Here is a 21,064-nt window from a genome sequence, read left to right as displayed (position 1 = left end):
AAAAATTTTAGAAGTATTTTGTATCTATATGGTAAAAAAGGTATTTTGTAATTTAATACAAAGATTGTTAGTATTCCGTATTAGTATTGCAATTACTATTTTAATGTATTTTAACTGGCTGTGACTGTCAGCATAATATAATTTTATTATATTTATAAAAAAATTATTCCATTTTCTGTTATTTAAGGTGGATAAATGTAAATGTAAATATGTACAAATATTAGAACGTGTTAACAACGAAGGTAGTATAAGGAATATTACAATAAATAAAACGAAAAATACCTATGAAGAAATTGAAAGTTGACTCTCAAAAAAAATGAATCGCAATGAGGGAAATAATAACGACAAAAAGGATGTTCCCCAACATAACGGTAAGACATATTAAGTTTAGGACACTTTCAGCTTTAGTAGCTTACTGCATTGTATTTAAACAATTATCAGATTTACAATATCGTTTTCATATTTAATTCATGTTATTCGCTTTTCTTAATATTAAGATGTGCGCTCCGAATTCCCGACAAGTACAAATCGGCTTAATATAGACGTACAAGTTGAAATGAGACCACATGAATGCGGAACGTGTGATAAAAGGTTTAGTTCTAAATGGAATTTGAATCGACATGAAAGAATTCATAATAACGAAAGACAATATCAATGCGAATTTTGCGGAATGACATTTAGGTTGGTAATTAAATGAAAAACAAAGGTTAGGAAAATAATTTGGTAATTCAATATTAATGATTAAATTAACGAGTAAAAAATAATAAATATATATAATAAACCAAATACAATATCAATATTTAAATTAACTCGCAAAAAATAATAAATATGGCTACGGTTACATCGCAGTCAAAATGTAAGTCTAAAACGGCACATAGTAGCAAAGCATTACAATGATGAACGTTACAAGTCTAATAAGGACCTATATACTGGAGGTGTATCATACAAAATGCGGAACGTGTAATAAAGAGTTTAAGAACAAAGCGCATCTGACTAAACATGAAAGAACACATAATGGCGAAAAACCTTACAAATGCGAATTTTGTGAAAAGACATTTAGGTGGGTATTTAAGTGAAAAACAAATGTTAGGAAAATAATTTGTTAATTTAATATTAATGATTCAATTAACTAGTAAAAAATAATAAATATATATAATAATCCAAATACGATATCAATATTTAAATTAACTCGCAAAAAAATAATAAATATTGCTACGGTTTCATCGCAGTCAAAATAAAAATCTAAGACGGCACATGGTGGCAAAGCATTACAATGATGAACGTTACAAGTCTAATAAGGACCTATATACTGGAGGTGTATCATACAAATGCGGAACGTGTAATAAAGAGTTTAAGAACAAAGCGCATCTGACTAAACATGAAAGAACACATAATGGCGAAAAACCTTACAAATGCGAATTTTGTGAAAAGACATTTAGGTGGGTATTTAAGTGAAAAACAAATGTTAGGAAAATAATTTGTTAATTTAATATTAATGATTCAATTAACTAGTAAAAAATAATAAATATATATAATAATCCGAATACGATATCAATATTTAAATTAACTCGCAAAAAAATAATAAATATTGCTACGGTTACATCGCAGTCAAAATAAAAATCTAAGACGGCACATAGTGGCAAAGCATTACAATGATGAACGTTACAAGTCTAATAAGGACCTATATACTGGAGGTGTATCATACAAAATGCGGAACGTGTAATAAAGAGTTTAAGAACAAAGCGCATCTGACTAAACATGAAAGAACACATAATGGCGAAAAACCTTACAAATGCGAATTTTGTGAAAAGACATTTAGGTGGGTATTTAAGTGAAAAACAAATGTTAGGAAAATAATTTGGTAAAAAATTCAATATTAATAATTCAATTAACTAGTAAAAAATAATAAACATAGATAATAATCCAAATACAATATCAATATTTAAATTAATTCGCAAAAAATAATAAATATTGCAACGGTTACATCGCAGTCAAAATGGACATCGAAGACAGCACATAGTGGCAACGCATTACAACGATGAACGTTACAAGTCTAATAAGGACCTATATACTGGAGGTGTATCATACAAATGTGGAACGTGTAATAAAGAGTTTAAGAACAAAGCGCATCTGACTAAACATGAAAGAACACATAATGGCGAAAAACCTTACAAATGCGAATTTTGTGAAAAGACATTTAGGTGGGTATTTAAGTGAAAAACAAATGTTAGGAAAATAATTTGTTAATTTAATATTAATGATTCAATTAACTAGTAAAAAATAATAAATATATATAATAATCCAAATACGATATCAATATTTAAATTAACTCGCAAAAAAATAATAAATATTGCTACGGTTTCATCGCAGTCAAAATAAAAATCTAAGACGGCACATAGTGGCAAAGCATTACAATGATGAACGTTACAAGTCTAATAAGGACCTATATACTGGAGGTGTATCATACAAATGCGGAACGTGTAATAAAGAGTTTAAGAACAAAGCGCATCTGACTAAACATGAAAGAACACATAATGGCGAAAAACCTTACCAATGCGAATTTTGTGAAAAGATATTTAGGTGGGTATTTAAGTGAAAAACAAATGTTAGGAAAATAATTTGGTAAAAAATTCAATATTAATAATTCAATTAACTAGTAAAAAATAATAAACATAGATAATAATCCAAATACAATATCAATATTTAAATTAATTCGCAAAAAATAATAAATATTGCAACGGTTACATCGCAGTCAAAATGGACATCGAAGACAGCACATAGTGGCAACGCATTACAACGATGAACGTTACAAGTCTAATAAGGACCTATATACTGGAGGTGTATCATACAAATGCGGAACGTGTAATAAAGAGTTTAAGCACAAATCGGTACTGATAGTTCATGAGAGGACTCATATTAGAAAACAACCATACCTTTGTGAGTTTTGTGGACTAGTGTTCAGGTGGGTACTTCACTGAATAGCAAGAATCAAAGAAATTATTTCGATGAACATTGTTATGAAAACTTTACAGACTTTCTTCATCTCTAAAACAACACAAAATGATGGTTCACAAAAATAATTAACGTCATTACGAATATAAAGGATATGAAAAGAGTCCTCTTACCAGATGAATACCTCGGTTGTCACTCGGAGCACAAAGGTTGAAAACAACATCCTTGCGAGATCCAGATATTCATCCAGAATATGGAAGATCGCCCTCTCGCAGCCAAAGAAGTACCCCTTCCCCCACCTTTCAACATACACCCCCCCCTCCCAACAGCGTCTATATAAAGGAGTCCTCCAGGGTAGCGGCTCAGTATCAGCGCACCCCTCGTCCTGATGAAGTGAACGGTATGGTTCACGAAACGTTTGTATTAATAATGAAGAAAGACACGGCGATAACCCGCAAACCTTCTGGTATAATATGTGAAACGATGTTTTCAACGGGTGAACGTAAAGACGAAACATACATTTAATGTACAGAATTATATTAACTTATGAATGTTGTAGGTATGAAGATGTAGGTATATGTATTATATGTACAAATTAATTCGGTCCGTTTTTGTGATCAAAAATGCATTTATTTCAAAACAAAAATGGATGAATAGATTAATTAAAGTATTGTCAATCGCTGGCTACTACTTTTTCCCATCTCTCAGGCAATTTTTGAATTCCATCTCGAAAAAATGACTCGTCTTGGTGGCGATCATCTTTTGGAAAACGGACCGAACTAATTCCTACTCATAATATGTCACTAGGAATGTGGAATAAGAACATTTTTAATTGACGTTATAAGAATAAATATAGATATGCACTGATCAGAGGTTTTGGTTTTTAATAATTAGTAGTTTGTAATAGAACCAGGAGACGCAGTAGTGTTTCCAGTCATGTTCAAAATATCAGTAGATGCGGTAGTATCTCCAGCCATGTTCAAAAACTGAAAGGCACTACAAGTCTCTTATCTCGAGCCATCAAAGTCTATTTTTTGGGGGTGCATAACTACTAAAATATAAAAAATTTTGAATCGAACGTTATATGTCCTGATTAGCGGCATCGCCACGAGTAATTTGAGCCAAAAAAATTTTAAATCGTCAAGCCGTTCTCGGAATATAAGCGGTCGAAAAGTGGTGATTTTAATGAAAAATTAAGAAACGTCTCCTTCTTCTTCTCTATCCGCATTCAAGGCCATATTAAAACTTTCTAATATCCCCTCTCACCTTTTACTCACACCTTCACCATCTTCGACCGACCGCAACCCCTCACTCCTTCCCTCATCCTCCTCCACCACCCACCCCCACCACCCCTCTCTTTTGCCGTGTTTCACTCTTTTTCTTTATATTTTTAAATCATTTTTTTATATATTTGTCATATATTTGTACTCTCTAAAAAGTAAGTAAGTGATATTATATATTTGAAAAAATCATATCATTGATTGAGCGTACATAGAACTTGATCGGTTCAACCATCCAATATTGATCCAATATTCTCGATCTTTCGCAAATCGCCGGCTTGCGTTAAAGAGGCACGGTGCATCTCGCACTGCGCGTACACTTGACGCGAGATACTACCGTGTTTCTTGATTATTTGAAAATTTATTTTTAAGATCAGATTGCAGCATCGTGCTTAATTTTTCTGGCTCATACAAACATTTTAAGGAAACGCATATACTTTCTTCCTTATTTTCCTTAATGTAAAGTGAAAGTATTAGATGTTAATCTTAATAATTCCATGCATAATTTTTGAATTATTAACTAGAAATGAGATGCGTCTTAAAAAATGTTCTCTTTTCTATTACAAAATATTCAACTATTATAGTTTCTGAAATTTTTTATACGCGAACTCGTTTGTTTCCCACTTTAAGTTTCTTTGATGCATTTTTCTTGGTTCGACGGCAAAATGCCGGCTACGCTATGTATACGTAATATTATAATAAGTAAATCATTTTCATATTATCAGCCGTAAAAGCGACATTGCGGGCCGATATTTCTATTGCGGCACACATTGTTCGCAAAAATCTACGAAAAGATCGTCATCGTAAAATTATTATCTAATGAAAATGAAACGACATAATGTAGCGTTTGACCGTCGCCGCTGAATCAGAAAAAGTTTGCTGACCTCGTCTATCGTAATACTGAAATGCACGAAACACATTTACGCAAGAATTAATGTTTTACGGTCGAGAAACACATAACGGATAGGCACGAGAATTATTGATTTCTTTCTGTTTTTGTGTATCGTTGCGTGAACGATACGCTCGAGAAGGAAATAATTTTATTAGGAAATAATTTAAATTAGGAATCTTCGTAATTGCAAATTTGCAGATTTTTATTCTGTTATTTATGTTTAAAACATAAGTCAATGTTGTAAAGTGTAGACATTGATTGCAATATTAAATTGTGTGTATCTTCAAGATAGCTAAAAAATTCTATACAATTGAGATAATAATATATATATATATAATATTCCTAGAATTTTTTTAAGAATAATAAGGAATAGTGAAATGAGCTTACGTAAACATTATCATTACAAGAAAAAGTAAACTAAGGGTTATGTGGGTGATAATTCAGTATTACGTTACTTTTTTTAATGCTAATATTTAATAAAGCTGGTTACGCTTTCTCACTGTAAACAATAAGCGAGAGACGTTAAATATATATCGTTTAAAAATAATTACAAAAATATGTTTTTTACACTTTAACAAAATTTTATAATACATTTCATTAAAATTAAACAATAGTGTATGTACATGATTATTTATGCATAACCAAGTTAAATATATACAACATTGATAGCATACTCATTTTACGTTTACACACGTGAATGCCGAAGCCAATAGTTAGTCATAGATTTATGTTCGTTGCCGACAAAGTGGTGGAACCTCGGTTTTAATTACTCAGTCTAAGCACTCGTTAGCTTCGCTCAATTATAGTACGGAGAAACGAGGAAGTAGAATAAAAGTTAACGCCAATCGCTTGGATCCGCATTGCTGGGCATCGTTGCCGCTAGTCATTAGATTTTATTTGTTTATTGTCTCGATTTGTGATGACAAACCGCTATTTCAAATGTCATAATACGTTACTTTAAAAGATGTCCAGCTGCATTATTCACTTCAGTAAACGGTGCGATTTAACGAACGAGATGTTATAGATTGCAAATCACGGGATATCTGTTACTTGGAATGGATTATTGAATTACTATTTATTTTGGACATGGTATAAGCTATAACTTCTCTGAAATTTATTAACATTTGAAAACCGTAGTTTTCTAACAGAAAAAACTAAAAAAGATATTTTGTGAAGAATTTTCGGAATCGATGAATTTGATTTTGGGAAATTTGATTTTGCAAGATTTAGCATAACAGAGTTCATAAAAAGGAATAAAAAAGTTCTTTAAAGTTCTTTTGAGTTTTTATACTAATTAGATTAATTGTGTGTGAAATTGGATCAATTATTTGAATTGTTCCATTTTTTATCTCAGATACTAATAAAACATTATCAAATTACCCTACAGATAAAGTTTCAAGAAAATTGAGCTAGTAGTTAACAAAACAAAAGAATATGTTCACAAATGGAATCATCGATCCATAAAGGGTTAATATCAAATGTGCTCATCTATATCTGTTTTCCCTGAATATCAGACAATTTCATTAAAAATGTTACTTGCGATTGTAAACTCGTTTCCATAACTTTGGACGAAAAATTAAATAGAGATTGAAAGCTATCGAGTCTTTAGAATGAAGAAACTGAGAATTTTCATGCGGATGTATAAGTGCTGATTGTGCTGACATATGTCGGAAATAATGTTTAAACGAGCCAACCTTACCGGCAACGCAACCGGCTTCGATACGAATGTGAATACTTTCACTGCATCTTCTCCGATTGAAATAATTCGCACGTTCGTCGGAGATAAGTCTCGCGAATTTCCGAAATGGAAATGTACGAAATGCGGCCAATGTCGCCGCGAATCTCGTCACGCGAATATTATTACGATCCGGTTTAGAACCACGTTGTGGAATCCAGGTAAAGCGAACTCTTGCGCGCGCGAATAAAACGTTCTTGCTCGTTTAACGGCAACAATCACGTTCTCACTTTCGATAAAGCGCTTGTAAGAAAACCGCGTGGACATAAATAAAAGCTGTCCGGTGCCGTATGTATCTGTACATGCGGGACATCAGGGCGAGAGAAGAAGGAAAGATTCTTGTATGTGTCACGCGTAATTCGCCATGTACATCGGACTTACACAATGTGCATATGCCTCTCTCTCTTTCTCTCTCTCTCTCTCTGCACGAGCCAGAGATTCTTGATTAGCGCTATAATTCATCAATGAGCGGATTTACTTCGTGTTGTAATTGAAAATTATAAAGACAATTTTAAGGGACAGTACATACGCACACTTTTTATAGCTGCTAACTAAACAGCACCATAATTTTTTTGTTTATTCTCCCTAAATTTTTTGTAGTAAAATCTTTCACTCCAAGAGAGAGAACTCTTACTTCTTTTTTGAAGTAAATTTTTGCTCTTTTCGTAAATTTTATGTTAATTTCTGTCGTTAATATAGACTTCGTCTAACTTATAATGATCTTTCGTAACAACTAGTATAACTAGAAAAATATATCAGATGTAAATCTTAAAGTTCACATCGAATTGATTAAAACGCGATAAGAAAAAACGATTCCTCCTAACTGAAGAGCCGAGGTAACCGAGTTTCTTCAAGGCCAAGAATCCTTGGTAACAAATGGAAATTTACATTTATGAGATAGTTTTGCACTGATAACGTTTCCATTATATCTAACACACGCTTACGATTCCTGAAATCAGAGTCAAAGAGAATGTTGTTGCGTGCATATAAAAAAAAATCTGTATTTTTTTATAATTTTGTCATTCTGTTAAAAAATGTGTGTAATACGTCCTTAAATGATCCGACGCGTTTGTATTCCCTTTCTCGTGTTTATTTGAACAGAGTGATTGCGGTTACGGAGAATTTGTTCAGTTACCACACTCGACAAGAGGGAAATATTCCGTCCGTCCCCTCGAGTGACTTCATTCACTGACGTCAGACTCCCCCGGGAGTTCACCAAAGCAAGCAACTGTATGAGAAATCAATTATCCAGATTAGCGTCGCGAGATAAGACCTATTATGCCACCGTTAAATCTTAATTACGTTGAACGTCCGCGCTCTCATTCCGTGTTCACCGGAATAACGCTGTCGGCTACACTCTCCTACGACTCTCGACACTGTGAAATATCTCCTAAAGCTATAAATATTATTATTAAACTCGGTGACATCTCAGCGTTGTTATCGATGTCGGGTGATACATATATAGTCTGATCGCGATGGAACGAACTCTAGCCGCGGGCGATTGTAGATAGAAAAAAAATCATAAAGAAAGAGAGAGATAGAAATACCGGCCTTTCAAACTACAAGTCTGTTTTTTATTCCTGTACTCCTTGAACTGATGCACACGATGCAATAAGTTCAAATGAAACAAACGTATATTTGTTCCATTTCGACTTATTGCACCGCGTCGTGTGTGACCAGTTCAGATAGTATAAAAATAAAAAAAACCGTCTTTTAGTATTCATTCAAATTGGATTCTCGATCTGTGATTGTTGAATCAATTTGACAAGTAACATCATCGATACCTCCACAAAAATCCGAACCGTCACATTCTGATATAGTATTTCATCTCCGCTTGTGTATGTGTGTGTGTGTGTGCTCTGAAAAATAGTCTTTAATTTTTACTCATTTTTTATATATTCCTAGGAAATAATATAGATAATATAAAAAATGAATAAAAATTAATAACTAAGAAAAATTAAAAGAAAAATGTTGATAAAAAAAAGAGATCGGAGGGGAAGAAGGGAAGAGAACGGGACGAAGAGGTGCAAATGTAAACTAATCGTGCCGTGATTGGCAGTATTCATGTGGTCGACGTTTGCGGTCCCTTCTTGATCCATTGATCGATGGATCGTGGGTTTGTCCGTCCAATATCTGACTGAACTCAATCTGTCTTACCTCCTCGAACTGCGCGCGTGCATGTTCTTAATGGCACTTATGTACACACGCGTCGGCGCACGTTAGGTATGCACTTCGGTCAATGAGAGACACGAGAGACTCGAGAAAGAGATCGCATATTATAATCCGTGATGCCGTACTCGGGGCGAGGCTCTTAAATCCTCAACGACGAGGCTTAAATCAATCACCGTAATTAACGTACGCTTTGTACCGCTAGAGTGTGGATTAGAATGTTCTTATTGCACACGGCAGGATACGCCTATTCGCGCTTGCTCGGTTAGTGTCTATACCGTTCGTCACATTGATTTAACAGTCAAAAATACAGTAGAGGAGGCCTCGTTAATTAGTTCCGCTGTTTACTTGTAGTATTGTACACTAAATCATGAATATTGTATTACTTAATTTTTAATCCTTCTTCTATATGAAACATTATTTTTTGAGAAAAGATCAGTATCTTAGTTTTATATATGTATATGTATATACACATAATATATATACATATATATTTATTTTATCGTACTCATTGTTTTCAAATTAGACACATCTATATGTACGCTATTAATTTACAAATCATATATATATTTTATAAAGATTCTCAGGCAGAAAATTATAATAAATACAAAATTATAATAAAATCAACGTATACAAAAACAATATAATACTATACGAATTTAGATCGATAAGAATAAATCTAATTAAATAAGAGAAATTTCTGTATTCGGTCAAAACGGATCTTAGAGTTTAAATATTTCTATGTGAATATCTGATAAACATTTTTGGTATTAAATTTTTCTTTCAACGGAATTTATGGGCATTCATTTGATGTCATTTGGAATATTTCTGTCAAAATTCATAACAATTGAGCGTGAGTCATAATTTTGGAAATTTTTCCATATTAATAAATCAAATGCTCTCTATATTTTTGTAGATCCAGAATTCTAGGGATATTGACGACATCATAGACAAGGCGATCAATTTTCATATGTTTTTTTCGGACACTCTAAAAATTATTAGTATCTTTATTATTATTAACATTTTGCGCCCCTTTGCTGGAGACTCAAAATTATAGTTTTACTGCCTGGTAACGGCCTCGACTGTCATCTTGATCTACACATTTTGATTATTATAAGTTCGTGTTCTCTACCTGGGTTAATTTAGTTATTAATAAATTCCGTTGTGTTGAAACCATTATTAGCTACTTAAAGATAAGCATGATACGCCGACTGACAATAATGCACAATCGTTTTTCACAATATACTTGCAAGTATCTAAAATTTACAGTATCTCTCGTTCCAAGCTGATGATTAACCTTTCGACCTAAAATTAATGCTGATGCGGCAAATAATTGGTCGCGCTCCGATAATCCCAAGACGTAGGTATAATACGTGACTTATCAGTGATAAGTCACGTATTATAAAAATTCGAATTTTGATCGATCGTGGCAACCTATTGTTGGTGCAATGCACGCGCGGCTTTTCAGAGTTGCCGCTGTCAGACGAATTATCGAGTTAATTTTTCGTATACTACTCCGGGAATTTACTAGACAGTTAACGACGCTGGCTGGTTGTTGCATAGTTTGTGATTCAATTGCAGTTGCGCCAATGCACTGCTTATAACCGACGTAACGTTTATCGCTCATGCTGGCGGACGATACGTGTAACTAATAGAAGATCGCGTGGCGGGCAGAGAAGTAATCAAATTTTATGTTCGTAACGGAGAAAAGTGCTTGACGTTGGCGTATTGGTATGAACATTGGTGTAATTATCTTAAAAATTATCGTGACAACGCTAACGCCGAAAGATCGTAATGAGACTATTATTCCGCTACACTTTCGCCTTTTTGGGGCCAAAACACGCACGTACCTACGCGCGCAAATAATAACTATATGTATTATGTAATCAGGCCGGTTTTATCGCGTTCTTGCATGGAACTGATGAGCAAATATAACCGAGACTCATGGATTTCTGACTTCTTATTTGTAAATTAAATCGCGCTAAGTTCGCTCATTATTTCTCGCCGTATCACGGTACGTTCAAGGTAACGCGAGCCATTATTGTTTCATATGCGCGCTCGCGCCTTTGAGTTCCATTTCCCTCCAGCAATCTAGTTCCCTCGCCTTCGCGCGGAACGGTATTTTAAGGCGGTCGAGAAGAAAAAACAGAATCCACTCCGCTGATACTCATCACTGTATTTCACACGTGGCGCGAAAAAGGAAAAAAAAAAAAGCCGTACTGATTTTTCGCGAGTTAACAGCGGTCTGTCGCCCTTCGGGATAACTGTAATCCCTAGTCCATTCTTCGGGCGCATAAACCATAACCGACGGTTGACAAGCTTATCAAATTGCACGCCTATTTGAGATTCTCATTACACGCATTACAATGGATGACGCGGTGATATCTATCATTATGCACACACACGAGGGTCGAGGAAGGCCGGTCAGTGCTTTCATCGGGTAGCGTATGCACGCGAAAACTTGACTCGAGAATTGCGAGGCCGTTGATGATGATGCCAATGAGAAGGTATTCGAAAACCGTCTTGATAGATCAATGTGAATATAAATCAACAATTAAATTGTTACCGATGGTGTTCTTAATTAGAAAAAATATTTTTTATGTTATTTTTAGATATATAATCATATAGTATAAGGAATACTTAACTCATTTATATAAGTTGTATATTGACTAAACTATGATTAATAATTAACTTGTTACAAATAATTTTCTTATAGGAAAAATAAAAAGTATGAAAATTATTATTTATTAATTTATATAATTTTGGTTTGTATCAAATTTTACAGCTTTCTTGCATCTTTCCAAATTTAAAAATAAATATGCATATCACAACAAAAATTGTTCTTTGATTGAGAAAAAACTATTTGTAACGAGTTAATTAATAGCATAGTAAATATATAACTTAAATACATAAGTAAGTCATGTATTTGTTATTTTGATTACGTATAAAAACATTGTTTATTATATCTCTATAAAGTTGCAAGCATATTTCGTATCTTTAATATCTAGTTTAACATGTCTGACTTATAATGTGATTTGTCACATAGTTTGTTTTATATATAAATAGAGATTTAAAAAATTCTCGACAAATATATACGAAATTATGAAGCAAATATTTAACGAGTTCAACGTTTTGTATTACCCGTTAACATGGCTTCTCACAGATCTTGCTGATATCGTGCAAGTATCCACATTTTCATATGCTGATTCTATCAAACGCAAACGCGTTGGAAACTCCAATCTCATTAATTCCGCCGAGCTGGCCGTAGCACCTAAATAGTCGGAAAGCAGCGACCATGGCTGACAGCTTCGGTTGTTTATCCGCCAGCTATTCCTGTCGAGATATTTCCAAGCTTGCTGTCTTACCGATTCCTTCGGGGATTGTACGGAAAAACTTATCATCGCATGTGCTGATGTCAGAAAGATGTTCTTCTTTTCGACGCAAGCATGTTAAGGCTGTTAAATGTTAAAACCAGTCAAGTCTGACTTCAGATTCGCACCAGTGAATAGCTATACAATGAAAGAGGTAAATCCGAATTGATTTCTCAACTAAGTCAAAGATAATCTTGCGAATGGTTTTATATGCAGGAAGTATGCAGTAAAGGAAAGTGAAGGAATTTATCAAGGAAGTACGCGATTTTTGAGTTATTTTTGTGTCTCGATCAAGTGTATTAATATATTATTAAATGTTAACGTTTCGTGAACATTGTAGTCCATTTCATCAAAGCGAGAAGCATATCAAGTTTGCTTCGCTCTAATAAAGTGAACTGTAATGTTCATAGAACGTAGACATTTAACGATGTACCAAAACACGGAAATAATCTAAGTAACTTCCTTAAAGAAGATGCTTGTACAAGCCTCAAACGTATTAAAAGAATTTATTTTATAGAGAGAAAACTGAACAGTTCCTATTAATAAGTGTTTACACCTTTTTTTCCAATTTCTCCCCAGCTTCTGGATTCATAACTAGGCTATCCTGATCGTGCACGTGCGGAGCTCAAGTGTACGTTCACGTGCACGGCCACGTGTGAGGGGATACGCCGATGCGTACGCGTGCAAACGCGTGTATTTGTCCCGCTCGTACGGTCTTAAACGGCACACTACTGCTCTCGACAAAACAAGTGGTCTAGCCAGTCCACGAGCAAATTACCCACACTTATTCTGCGGCTACGTACGTAAGCGAGCAGCTAGGACGTCTTCATCCCAACATCGGCGGGCTGCTGTTACTGCAGCTGCAGCGTCGAGCGTCGATGCAGCAGTCGATGCAGCGCGCACACCGCGGCCGGCTCTTGTCCCGTTGCTCAGCCGGCCATAATTTTTCTAGTCTCACGCACGATCGGTCCCATCGATAATTATCGATGCCACTTCTATACCCATGACGTGCCTACCTCGTCTCCGACAAGTCGCATCGTGAATCTGCATGACCCCTCTCAGGACGCTGACCCGCGTGTTTTCGTCCGCGAAGTAAACGACGAGTATTTCTCCGTGGTCAATGATGATTCGAGTGAATTGAACCGTTCCTCAAGACTCGTTTAGACTATTCTATAGTATATTTATTTTTTAGAAACTTTCCGAGATGAATAGTAAAGCTGCTTCTATACAGAAATAATAATTTTACCGAAGTATCCAGAAAAATTTAGTTAAATACAAACTTGAAAATAATTTTGTTACTCTTATATAATAGAAGTTTAATACTAGTACTGACCGATTAATTATTTATTTTGAGTATGCATAATATTGTCAACAGTACTTTTAACACACAAAATAAGTAGCTGATAGCTACCAGTATTAAATTTCTATGAAGATGGATCATTAAATTAGGTTGGAAACTCGAGTATAATGAGCAGTGCTGCAAACAGTTTTGACATTTTAGCAATCAGTTTGAACGTCTAACATAATTATTTTGATAGTTGAACAAAATTCTTTTCAAATCAGGAATCCAGTGACATAAGGCGAGTGAGAGTACAACGTTGGTGTTACGCAAAGTAATAAGAAATTATTAAGAAATTCTTTTCAAATTTTTATAGAATTTTTAACTATTTAGCTAAATACTTAGAAATGATCAATCGATGCAATTTCTGTACGGCGCGAAATTTGTTTTTACGAATCAAACTGGGTCTCCGCATCCTCGCGCGAATGCATTCAGATCGTGTTCACGGATGACGCGTAAAGTCACTCCCACGGGTCCCGGTTTTAGCGATTTATCTACCTGCGATCCTGTTATTTCTTCAGTCGGCGATCTCGGTAAATATTACGATCGACGCGATAAAGCGGCATCTTTCGCGGCACAATACCGTCATTCGCACTCCCTTTGAGTGCGTAGCAGCAACCGTCGCCTAATGTAAATAAAGTTCGCGCAACGGTGTCCATGCAAGTAGCGTGTGAAATCACGACGGATTAATGGACCATTCCATTTTACTATGACTGAGTAATAACTGGAAACGAGACTTGTTCATGCGCGCGTACACTCTGTTGCGCTGCTAAATTCTGAATCGTGCGAATCGTCCACTGCAAATTTGTGCGACGTTTTAATCTTAAGCTTTACGGTAATATTAAATGAGATACAAGATAACTGGATATTTATACATTAAGTACCTAGCGTTCACCAAGCGAAATTAATGATCGTCTTCTGGTCGTGACCGAGGGTATAATTAATGATGCCCTAGCGGCGAAATTAATTATTATACTTTGGCGTAGTAGAGAAATTGTACGGCTTCGCGGATTGTTTTGCGCTTTGCAAAATAATCCGCGAGTGACTATTTATGTTGAACAATTCTGAGATTTTGTTGGAACTTTTTAAATTCTTTTTACCCTTAGGCCGTTATGTAGCTCGTTTCAGTAGTACGTATTAAGCTAAAATGATTGTGCAATTTTTCGTAACGTCGAACAAGTTTCAATGCCGCAAAGTTTGCTTTTTTTTCACGACGATTGCATGTGAGGACGACTTCCTTCGTTGAAGGAAAAGAAGCCTTTCGATGCGGCGTGGAAACGTGACCGTCGCCGAAGAGAATATTATCCCAGGCGTGCTAGAAACGAGCCTCCACATTCCTCGCAATCAGTCCAGTGTGCATACCTGTTTCTGATTCCACCGTACTACGCGTATAAAACATTCGCCCGGTTGGACCTGAATGCGTATAGAAGACGACTGTTCGCTGAATCGATCCGACAGTGATCCTGAACATTGCCCACTTAAGGACCGGTCTGCCACGGACCAACTTGCCGTCGCGAAAGAACTCGCAGAAACAATGCATTCTCTTATCGTGACGCTTCACAGTCCATAACTGTCGCACATTTATTGGCCTGACAGTCTCGTTTGAACAAGATTCTCAAATTGCATGTCTGAGCAGATTTGATCTTCCCAATTTCCCGAAAACACTCACTTGGACGATACAACAATTTACGCAAACCTGTATTCGTAAACCTATACATTTTCTACGAAGAATTATAAATTATAATTATTACAGTTAACGTATTAAATACTTAAACATTTATTTTTAGACAATTATATATGTGCTTGCTACATTGTTAACATTTTTATTATCTATTATCGTAGACGTTGGAGTTAAATCTTAAGAAAATCGTGATATATTTGATGTGTTATTTTGACATAAGTAAAATAGATTGGAAGTAATATTTATAAGTGCAATACGAAATTATTTTCTAGTGTCTATATTCGATACCTTGGCTTATTTTCTTGATATTACTGGCAATAATTCGCATGTGCAACCAAGCGTATCAATATATATGCCTTCTCTTAAATACCTTCCATGAATTTTAATACTCATATTGCGACTTTGCGATATATAATGCTGTTCTAAAAGAATATATCTAATTTTGAAATTGATATAAATTTCCAAAATTATATTTTTCTTAAAGATAAGCTTGGCGTGTTAAAATATAAAATTTTATTATATATCTTTGTTATAAAAAATCACTTTGCGTAATTGGATTAGTGAAATAATAGGAAAAAGAATTAGTGCGTATTTATTCATTGTCAAAAAAATTAACTGTCGCGTATGTTATGTACATAGAATGTTTAGATAATGCAGATGTCGTTTCATAATGTCTCGCGCGACTAAATATTATACAATGGAATACTGTTAATATTTATTAATATTTGTTTTCTATAATAAAAAAATTTAAAAATAATAATATGAATAGGAAACTCTTTGAACAACTGTGTTGTCAAAATACTAGATACTTTCTCAATTTTTACACACACATTGTCTCAGAATATATTATAGAATCTTTTAAATGATATTTAACAAAAAATATAATATTTATATAAATTATAATAATCTTCTATATTTCTATAAATTAAATATTTCTTGGAAAATCTAATATTTTATATACATATATTGGGAATAATAGATACTGTGCAGATAACACGTCCCAATTACACATGACTAGACAATTAATCTCGATTTGGATAGCGTGTATGCCAACGTCGATTGCTATTTCATTTGAACTATGCAAAATGGTTTAGTCGTGACTAATCGCTTTGAAACAAAGTAGTTAATACTGTATGTGAGCGGTTTTTTAATTCAACAAAAATTGTATCAGTTGATTGCAATACTTGGTGATATGGAAAAAAAATCGAACATTAGATGTAATAATTAAAATATAATAACTGTTATAAATATATATACATACATATATATAACGTACGCAGCCTTTTTATTCGCTGAAATAAAATTCGCTTTAAAATGTAGTCAAAATTAATAAATAAAGGATATCTTATACATGCAAATATATTTCAAGGAATCATTAAAAAATTCAAGAATAATAGAAGTAACATGGCCGATTCTCTGAAATTTAATTTAATTGCGTTCCGCGGCGAGCGGAATTTATTTCGAGTATGGGTTATACGACGAACGTACAGGGCTTAAATTAAATGTATTTAATCCATCATTAAGACGGTGGATGAATTGCAAATCCCGACGTTAGTCAGCCGTCACAGTGTTTAATGCTTTTTGGCTTCTGCATGCGCGTTCCCGCGCAATCTCCGCGCGAATGGAATTTTCAATCTCCGCGCAAATGGAACATCATGGTCCTATGGCGTAAAGGTCACCAACCAACGAAGTGTACGATCCGATGGACAGCTTGATGATGCTCCAGGTTGTAGCGGTCGTTACCCGGACTAAGTGGTCCGTCGTTACCATGACCAGAGTAAAGTGCTCTATATTCCACGTATAGCCTGTCCGAACAACGAGATAATACGCGTATATACCACGTCTTCGGTTCAGTATCAGAGGCAACGATTTAATGTCGGCACGCTACGGCATGCCACTTACCTTGGATTTCTGCCCACGTCCCGCGGATATATCAGAACTATCGTAGCATCCTGCTTTCGGCAGTCGAGAGTTGCCGCGTGACAGTCCGAGACGAGCGGATATCATTATCTCTATTAGAACAGAGTTTTCAATATCATAGAATTTTATTAAGTCATTGAATAACGTACGTTTAATTTACTCGAGCACAATGTGATAACATCTCTATTATTTATTTTAAATTAGAATGTTCATAATTTTTGTATTATTTTATATATATTTAATTGAAGAATGTTTATATTTATTGTATTTTTTAAATTTATATTTGAATTCTACATTTGTACATTGAAAATGACCCGATCGGAGTCGAAGCGTCTGAAAATTTTATATTTATATATTTTTTAAATTATACGTACGTTAAACATACTTGGCTCTGTGCCCTTTTTCTTATTTGTATTGATTTATTTTAAATTCTTTATTAATTTTTAATAAGTCATCCTCCCAAAAAGCATTACAGTACTACAACATTATTAAAAAATTATGATCAAATTGGTATCGTCTCATTACAAGAGTATTATAAAAGTATTTATTTTGCCTACATCTTCTTTTCGAAAAGTATAATTTTATTTCCACTACAGATTATTTTTATATACATGATTTATGTATTTTTACATACTTTATCTGTAGTACGTATAGATTTAATAGAAGAATCAGAATTGGAAGTAAATAGAATTCTCAAATAATAAATTAATAATTCTTTGTAAAAAAAGGAATTACTTTTGTGATTTTGTGAATTATAAAATGTGTGGCGCACTTCTGTGAGCACATCCTGCAAAACTCTTCTCGTAGCTGTCATTAAATCGCATTATCCGGAATTATATAGAGAAACTGCAACTCTCGCTTGTAATTGTGTCACGTTTCTGTCGTTTTCTCAATGATAGCGAACGAGACGTGTCTCATCCGATGGTGTTGCGTGAATTCACGGAGATTGCACGGGAAATTCGCGCGAGAGCGTGACATACGCGGAAGCGCACGCTGGCAACAATGAGCCGTTGAAATAATCAGTCCTTTCGTAACGACGGAAGGATTCTGCAGTAAGTCACTCAGTCAGTAGTCGGTCAATGAGGCGTGGGATTGGATCCCGAGAGGTGCGACGAGAGAGTTAATGAAAGCTCGTTGCGCAACGCAACTTGTTAGAGAATGGCCAATTTATCTTTATTGTCTCAAGACAAGATTTTCGTATGTATGTCCTCGGCACGAGTCCTTGCTGAGGTGTGACGCGCTTTCTTGCGACACATCCTTTTTGCAAACACGACAATTCGCGTCACACAATTGCTACTGACGTTCCTTAATTTTGAAGCCAGCTGTCGTAATCGAGACAGTTTGTTCGTGCTAAGAGGTGTGCGAAAAACAAGTAGAGGAAATTATACCGGTTTTCTTATTGACATCATTAATTATAATCGTTATAATTAACGATTTCAAACAACACGTTGTCAGTCCGCGTACGAAGGCAGCATGTCGTAAGTGCATTAATAAAAAGATTCATGAACACAACATACATGCGATATCTGTAGATCGAAACAACTGTCTAATTTTATTTTACTTAATCGATATATGTACTTATAATGTTATTTTTTATAGACTTAATTTTTACAATAAGTTTATCCTATGTGTAAATCTATTTCTTGTCGGATCGTTCGTTGAGAATATCTCCTTGGATCATATCGCTATAAATACTCTTCTGCGATAACGAGCGTGGATAACTCGACATTGTGCGTGATAAAAATCGTACCAGTCCACTCGCGCGATAACTGACCGGCGTAGAGACGATACGTAAGATGCATCGAGAAATTCTTTAACGACAAAGTTCTTCGTTTCTCGAGAGAGACTAGTCGTCCCAGTCTTGCCCCGACCTGTCTAATAATTAATCGACGCGGTCTTATGGGGAGTATCGGTCTTGCAGATATAATTAGTACTTAATACTCGGTTCCTTTAGTAAGTCTCAGAACTGTGTCTTAGGGGTTCTTCATTTAAATTCTTTATAAAGTTTTGTATTTAACCGACCTAAAGGAAATCAATTTGAATCTTTCTGGTCCATATCATAATATATCTAAACTATTTTTGTCGTCTTTACGCGTACATACGATGTTAAGTACTCTTATTAAAATTTTATCGTTATAAATTCTACCTCACGTTTCAGCGCGTAGATTTTTATACGGAAACATATTAATTGGTGTTCCCCTGCGAGGAATTCTTTGCGTAAAACTGGTCCTGCGTGCATATGATGGTGGAGATAATAATCCTCGCATGTTTCTCGTTTAATCAACTCCAAACGTGGATTTCCATGTCATCTTGATACACCTTGCTTCGCAAGCGGACCCCTCTAGTTATCTGTATCGCATAACGAGAATTTCGTCTCGATGCGAATATATGGGCAAGGGTGCAGCCGTGCGCGCAGCGCGGGTCAAGGGGCAGCACGTTTCTCTCATTATGTTCCTCGCCTCTTCGAAATCCTAACTGTACAGTACGCTCACCCCGCCCAAGGAGTCGCCATCACCACCACCACCACCACCACCACCATCGCCGTCGTACATGGAACGCAGGAACGTGGTCGATTATTTCGCCGAGTCCTCGACGAAGGAGCGTGCGAGAAGGTCGAACTCTGCCGCCGATGCGCGCTAAGGGTCTCCCTGAGAATCGGTCATCGTAATTTACGGCGACGGAAACTGCCAGCGTTGCTTCGATCATTAAATCCCGCCGATTTTCGCGAAACGTAAATTATGATTTTTACAAACAACAGACAGAGAGAGAGAGAGAGAGAGAGAGAGAGAGAGAGAGATACGGGAGAGAAATAGACACAAATTTGGGGTAGGATTTTACTGCAATTACAAATTGAATGTGTACGTTCGTCAATGCTAAAGAAAATCTCTTATAGTTTAAGATTTTATATTTATTTAATTAATTTTGTTTTATTAAACTGTGGGAGGAATAATTTTGCTTAAGTAATCTAAAAATTTAGCTAGATACAGGTTTGAAAATAATTTTGTCGAACCATCAAAATAATTACGTAGGAATCTCAAGTATGATGAGCAAATGCTGCAAAAAGTTTTGACATTTCAGCGTTCTACATTGTTTTGATTGATGATCTAACGAAATTATTTTCGGATTAGTATTTAGCTAAATTTTAGATACTTCAGCAAAACTGCGTTCTTTACGGATTTGGTATATATATTTTCATGTTATAACTTACTCCAATTCGTTGTTGCGTAGATAAGAATTATGTATGGTTATGCAGAATCGGTTTAGATGCCGTGTTCTCTCGCGAAGCAGCTGCGCTGGAACGAAATGGAAATTTGCAAATTGCCAGTCGTGAGACGAGTTAACGTACATTGTCGGGAGATTTCCGAAGGAAACTCGAAATCATCTCTCCGTGTCTGTAAGTTCCGTGATCGGCCCCACTTCCTTCTCCCCCTCTCCCTCTCTCTCTCTCTCTCTCTCTCTCTCTCTCTCTCTCTCTCTCTCTCTCTCTCGCACATAAAAGAGATGAGTGCGCGATGTTAAAGACCGAGGCAATTCTTCCTCTCCCTCGTGGCGATGATCCACGAACGCGGGATGCATGTCGAGTAAGTACGTAACCCCGAGGTGCTTTCTTAGAACGTAGGGCTTATTAATCGGCGATAATGCACGGCAAGGTTGCCATGCGATAGCGCTGGAGTCACGCCATCTCGAGAAACGCCATCGCCGCTTGCCGTGCCTTCTAATATACG

General features: G+C 35.3%; 1 protein-coding gene across 1 annotated transcript; it reads left to right on the top strand.

The window, feature by feature from the left end:
* Positions 1–1,254: 1,254 nt before the first annotated feature.
* Positions 1,255–19,979, top strand: LOC108783120 (zinc finger protein 761-like). The gene is made up of 5 exons (XM_018551608.1): positions 1,255–1,439; positions 1,992–2,201; positions 2,371–2,580; positions 2,753–2,962; positions 19,823–19,979. The coding sequence occupies exons 1-5, from the start codon at positions 1,255–1,257 to the stop codon at positions 19,977–19,979; spliced, it is 972 nt and encodes a 323-aa protein (XP_018407110.1).
* The last annotated feature ends 1,085 nt before the right edge of the window (positions 19,980–21,064 follow it).

This window comes from Cyphomyrmex costatus, unplaced genomic scaffold, assembly GCF_001594065.2.
Source record: "Cyphomyrmex costatus isolate MS0001 unplaced genomic scaffold, Ccosl1.0 scaffold142, whole genome shotgun sequence".
Taxonomy (NCBI): Eukaryota; Metazoa; Arthropoda; class Insecta; order Hymenoptera; family Formicidae; genus Cyphomyrmex; species Cyphomyrmex costatus.
Note: the sequence above shows the minus strand (reverse complement) of the source record. Positions and strands in the feature narration are given on the sequence as shown.

Excerpts from the sequence above, each read along its gene's own strand:
- LOC108783120 (XM_018551608.1), top strand. The coding sequence starts at position 1,255 with ATGGTGGCAAAGCATTACAATGATGAACGTTACAAGTCTAATAAGGAC. Across the intron at positions 1,440-1,991 it reads TTTTGTGAAAAGACATTTAG|TCAAAATGGACATCGAAGAC; the intron begins GTGGGTATTTAA and ends GTTACATCGCAG. Across the intron at positions 2,963-19,822 it reads TTTTGTGGACTAGTGTTCAG|TACGCTCACCCCGCCCAAGG; the intron begins GTGGGTACTTCA and ends CTAACTGTACAG.